The 5,690-nt window shown below is 68.7% G+C and overlaps 1 protein-coding gene across 1 annotated transcript; it reads right to left on the minus strand.

The window, feature by feature from the left end:
- Positions 1-3,533: 3,533 nt before the first annotated feature.
- LOC138861003 (nascent polypeptide-associated complex subunit alpha, muscle-specific form-like) lies at positions 3,534-5,528 on the minus strand. Its single transcript, XM_070119642.1, has 2 exons — positions 5,233-5,528; positions 3,534-5,133 (listed from the first exon to the last, which is right to left on the minus strand). The coding sequence occupies exons 1-2, from the start codon at positions 5,526-5,528 to the stop codon at positions 3,534-3,536; spliced, it is 1,896 nt and encodes a 631-aa protein (XP_069975743.1).
- Positions 5,529-5,690: the final 162 nt, after the last annotated feature.

A 5,690-nucleotide genomic window follows, 5' to 3' on the forward strand; every position in this document is an offset into this window, starting at 1 on the left:
GAAGCACCTCCGGGGCGTCCTCCTCTGCCACCTCGGGAAGCACCTCCGGGGCGTCCTCCTTGGCCTGCTCGGGAAGCACCTCCGGGGCGTCCTCCTTGGCCTGCTCGGGAAGCACCTCCGGGGCGTCCTCCTCCTTGGCCTGCTCGGGAAGCACCTCCGGGGCGTCCTCCTCTGCCACCTCGGGAAGCACCTCCGGGGCGTCCTCCTCCTTGGCCTGCTCGGGAAGCACCTCCGGGGCGTCCTCCTCTGCCACCTCGGGAAGCACCTCCGGGGCGTCCTCCTTGGCCTGCTCGGGAAGCACCTCCGGGGCGTCCTCCTTGGCCTGCTCGGGAAGCACCTCCGGGGCGTCCTCCTCTGCCACCTCGGGAAGCACCTCCGGGGCGTCCTCCTCCTTGGCCTGCTCGGGAAGCACCTCCGGGGCGTCCTCCTCCTTGGCCTGCTCGGGAAGCACCTCCGGGGCGTCCTCCTCTGCCACCTCGGGAAGCACCTCCGGGGCGTCCTCCTCTGCCACCTCGGGAAGCACCTCCGGGGCGTCCTCCTCTGTCACCTCGGGAAGCACCTCCGGGGCGTCCTCCTCTGTCACCTCGGGAAGCACCTCCGGGGCGTCCTCCTCCTTGGCCTGCTCGGGAAGCACCTCCGGGGCGTCCTCCTCCTTGGCCTGCTCGGGAAGCACCTCCGGGGCGTCCTCCTCCTTGGCCTGCTCGGGAAGCACCTCCGGGGCGTCCTCCTCTGCCACCTCGGGAAGCACCTCCGGGGCGTCCTCCTCTGCCACCTCGGGAAGCACCTCCGGGGCGTCCTCCTCTGCCACCTCGGGAAGCACCTCCGGGGCGTCCTCCTCTGCCACCTCGGGAAGCACCTCCGGGGCGTCCTCCTCTGCCACCTCGGGAAGCACCTCCGGGGCGTCCTCCTCTGCCACCTCGGGAAGCACCTCCGGGGCGTCCTCCTCCTTGGCCTGCTCGGGAAGCACCTCCGGGGCGTCCTCCTCCTTGGCCTGCTCGGGAAGCACCTCCGGGGCGTCCTCCTCTGCCACCTCGGGAAGCACCTCCGGGGCGTCCTCCTTGGCCTGCTCGGGAAGCACCTCCGGGGCGTCCTCCTCTGCCACCTCGGGAAGCACCTCCGGGGCGTCCTCCTCCTTGGCCTGCTCGGGAAGCACCTCCGGGGCGTCCTCCTCCTTGGCCTGCTCGGGAAGCACCTCCGGGGCGTCCTCCTCCTTGGCCTGCTCGGGAAGCACCTCCGGGGCGTCCTCCTCTGCCACCTCGGGAAGCACCTCCGGGGCGTCCTCCTCTGCCACCTCGGGAAGCACCTCCGGGGCGTCCTCCTCTGCCACCTCGGGAAGCACCTCCGGGGCGTCCTCCTTGGCCTGCTCGGGAAGCACCTCCGGGGCGTCCTCCTTGGCTTGCTCGGGAAGCACCTCCGGGGCGTCCTCCTCTGCCACCTCGGGAAGCACCTCCGGGGCGTCCTCCTTGGCCTGCTCGGGAAGCACCTTCGGGCGTCCTCCTTGGCCTGCTCGGGAAGCACCTCCGGGGCGTCCTCCTCTGCCACCTCGGGAAGCACCTCCGGGGCGTTCTCCTTGGCCTGCTCGGGAAGCACCTCCGGGGCGTCCTCCTTGGCCTGCTCGGGAAGCACCTCCGGGGCGTCCTCCTCTGCCACCTCGGGAAGCACCTCCGGGGCGTCCTCCTCCTTGGCCTGCTCGGGAAGCACCTCCGGGGCGTCCTCCTCCTTGGCCTGCTCGGGAAGCACCTCCGGGGCGTCCTCCTCTGCCACCTCGGGAAGCCCCTCCGGGGCGTCCTCCTCTGCCACCTCGGGAAGCACCTCCGGGGCGTCCTCCTCTGCCACCTCGGGAAGCACCTCCGGGGCGTCCTCCTTGGCCTGCTCGGGAAGCACCTCCGGGGCGTCCTCCTTGGCCTGCTCGGGAAGCACCTCCGGGGCGTCCTCCTCTGCCACCTCGGGAAGCACCTCCGGGGCGTCCTCCTCCTTGGCCTGCTCGGGAAGCACCTCCGGGGCGTCCTCCTCCTTGGCCTGCTCGGGAAGCACCTCCGGGGCGTCCTCCTCCTTGGCCTGCTCGGGAAGCCCCTCCGGGGCGTCCTCCTCCTTGGCCTGCTCGGGAAGCACCTCCGGGGCGTCCTCCTCCTTGGCCTGCTCGGGAAGCACCTCCGGGGCGTCCTCCTCTGCCACCTCGGGAAGCACCTCCGGGGCGTCCTCCTCTGCCACCTCGGGAAGCACCTCCGGGTCGTCCTCCTCTGCCACCTCGGGAAGCACTTCCGGGGCGTCCTCCTCTGCCACCTCGGGAAGCACCTCCGGGGCGTCCTCCTTGGCCTGCTCGGGAAGCACCTCCGGGGCGTCCTCCTCTGCCACCTCGGGAAGCACCTCCGGGGCGTCCTCCTCTGCCACCTCGGGAAGCACCTCCGGGGCGTCCTCCTTGGCCTGCTCAGGAAGCACCTCCGGGGCGTCCTCCTCTGCCACCTCGGGAAGCACCTCCGGGGCGTCCTCCTCTGCCACCTCGGGAAGCACCTCCGGGGCGTCCTCCTTGGCCTGCTCGGGAAGCACCTCCGGGGCGTCCTCCTCTGCCACCTCGGGAAGCACCTCCGGGGCGTCCTCCTTGGCCTGCTCGGGAAGCACCTCCAGGGCGTCCTCCTCTGCCACCTCGGGAAGCACCTCCGGGGCGTCCTCCTCCTTGGCCTGCTCGGGAAGCACCTCCGGGGCGTCCTCCTCCTTGGCCTGCTCGGGAAGCACCTCCAGGGCGTCCTCCTCTGCCACCTCGGGAAGCACCTCCGGGGCCCTCCTTGGCCTGCTCGGGAAGCACCTCCGGGGCGTCCTCTGCCACCTCGGGAAGCACCTCCGGGGCGTCCTCCTTGGCCTGCTCGGGAAGCACCTCCGGGGCGTCCTCCTTGGCCTGCTCGGGAAGCACCTCCGGGGCGTCCTCCTCTGCCACCTCGGGAAGCACCTCCGGGGCGTCCTCCTTGGCCTGCTCGGGAAGCACCTCCGGGGCGTCCTCCTTGGCCTGCTCGGGAAGCACCTCCGGGGCGTCCTCCTCTGCCACCTCGGGAAGCACCTCCGGGGCGTCCTCCTCCTTGGCCTGCTCGGGAAGCACCTCCGGGGCGTCCTCCTCCTTGGCCTGCTCGGGAAGCACCTCCGGGGCGTCCTCCTTGGCCTGCTCGGGAAGCACCTCCGGGGCGTCCTCCTCTGCCACCTCGGGAAGCACCTCCGGGGCGTCCTCCTCTGCCACCTCGGGAAGCACCTCCGGGGCGTCCTCCTCTGCCACCTCGGGAAGCACCTCCGGGGCGTCCTCCTCCTTGGCCTGCTCGGGAAGCACCTCCGGGGCGTCCTCCTCTGCCACCTCGGGAATCACCTCCGGGGCGTCCTCCTCCTTGGCCTGCTCGGGAAGCACCTCCGGGGCGTCCTCCTCTGCCACCTCGGGAAGCACCTCCGGGGCGTCCTCCTCCTGACCCTCAAGGGCGGCATGGCCAGTGACTGGACCTGGAAGGGCGACAGGTGCCGAAGCGGCAGGGAGGGAAGTAGGGGCTTTTTCAGCCTTAAAATATCCCCTTGAACTTTTGCCAGGCGGTTTTCTTCTTGACTGTGATATCAAGACCCCGATTTACCCCCCTTGGCTTGCCCTTAATCGCGCGTTCCACGCGCTTGCCTTGCCTTTTGACAGCGTTCCCAGCTGGTGCGGCCGACCCTTCCTTAGCCACCTGGCCTTCAGGGTTGACAGGGCCAGGGATTGGACCGGGCGGGGCAGGGGCTGCAGGGGGGGCAGGGGGGGCAGGGGGGGCAGGGGGGCCTACAGGGGCTGCAGGGGCTGCAGGGGAGGCAGGGGGGCCTACAGGGGCTGCAGGGGGGCCTACAGGGGCTGCAGGGGGGCCTACAGGGGCTGCAGGGGGGCCTACAGGGGCTGCAGGGGGGCCTACAGGGGCTGCAGGGGGGCCTACAGGGGCTGCAGGGGGGCCTACAGGGGCTGCAGGGGGGCCTACAGGGGCTGCAGGGGGGCCTACAGGGGCTGCAGGGGGGCCTACAGGGGCTGCAGAGGGGCCTACAGGGGCTGCAGAGGGGCCTACAGGGGCTGCAGAGGGGCCTACAGGGGCTGCAGAGGGGCCTACAGGGGCTGCAGAGGGGCCTACAGGGGCTGCAGAGGGGCCTACAGGGGCTGCAGAGGGGCCTACAGGGGCTGCAGAGGGGCCTACAGGGGCTGCAGGGGAGCCTACAGGGGCTGCAGGGGAGCCTACAGGGGCTGCAGGGGAGCCTACAGGGGCTGCAGGGGAGCCTACAGGGGCTGCAGAGGGGCCTACAGGGGCTGCAGAGGGGCCTACAGGGGCTGCAGAGGGGCCTACAGGGGCGGCAGGGGGGCCTACAGGGGCTGCAGAGGGGCCTACAGGGGCTGCAGAGGGGCCTACAGGGGCTGCAGAGGGGCCTACAGGGGCTGCAGGGGAGCCTACAGGGGCTGCAGGGGAGCCTACAGGGGCTGCAGGGGAGCCTACAGGGGCTGCAGGGGAGCCTACAGGGGCTGCAGGGGAGCCTACAGGGGCTGCAGAGGGGCCTACAGGGGCTGCAGAGGGGCCTCCAGGGGCTGCAGAGGGGCCTACAGGGGCTGCAGGGGGGCCTACAGGGGCTGCAGGGGGGCCTACAGGGGCTGCAGGGGGGCCTACAGGGGCTGCAGAGGGGCCTACAGGGGCTGCAGAGGGGCCTACAGGGGCTGCAGAGGGGCCTACAGGGGCTGCAGGGGGGCCTACAGGGGCTGCAGGGGGGCCTACAGGGGCTGCAGGGGGGCCTACAGGGGCTGCAGGGGGGCCTACAGGGGCTGCAGGGGGGCCTACAGGGGCTGCAGGGGGGCCTACAGGGGCTGCAGGGGGGCCTACAGGGGCTGCAGGGGGGCCTACAGGGGCTGCAGGGGGGCCTACAGGGGCTGCAGGGGGGCCTACAGGGGCTGCAGGGGGGCCTACAGGGGCTGCAGGGGGGCCTACAGGGGCTGCAGGGGGGCCTACAGGGGCTGCAGGGGATGCCGAGGGGGAAGTAGAAGCCTCAGGGCTGGAGGGGTGGGGGGGCATCGAGGAGGGGGCAACAATTGATGATTCATCAACTGATTCATCATCAATTGTCTCATCCATACCACTACCGTCATCAAATGTTAACTGTCTAGCATAGCGTTAAAGATGGTAAATCAGCACACAAAAGTTGATAATCAGAGCAACAAAAACTATAAGGTTTATGATTACAACCGTAATCAAAATTTACCTCGCCCAGAACTCGTCCTCGCTGGGTGTGAACTTCGGGAACAGGTCTGGGTCTTGGTGACGACGATACTCTATGTCCAGGTAAGTCGCCCGAGGAAAAGTCCTCGCCTGCGTGCCAAAAATATTCGGTCTGCACTCCCAAGTCCCAACATATTTGTCTGACATTATGAAAGATACTGTTGAACGATGTTTGTATTCGTAGATCTTCGTCCCATTTAAGGTCCAGTCGTAAAATATTTTCCCGGCGGGGAAGAGCTTCTTCAGACCTAAACCACCTGGGCAGTCCACGAAGGCCATCTCGCCCTCTTTTCCTTTCTTAGTTAAGGGAGCGGTATCAAGAACCTCAAGGGCGAGTGCATGGACTAGGATTTGATGACCCTGGTGCTCATAATAGACCTGATACAAACCCGCGCTGTCGGGACTTATCTTTTCCAAAACTATTTATGAGTCCAACTTCAT

The sequence above is a fragment of the Penaeus vannamei genome, unplaced genomic scaffold (assembly GCF_042767895.1).
Source record: "Penaeus vannamei isolate JL-2024 unplaced genomic scaffold, ASM4276789v1 unanchor455, whole genome shotgun sequence".
NCBI lineage: Eukaryota > Metazoa > Arthropoda > Malacostraca > Decapoda > Penaeidae > Penaeus > Penaeus vannamei.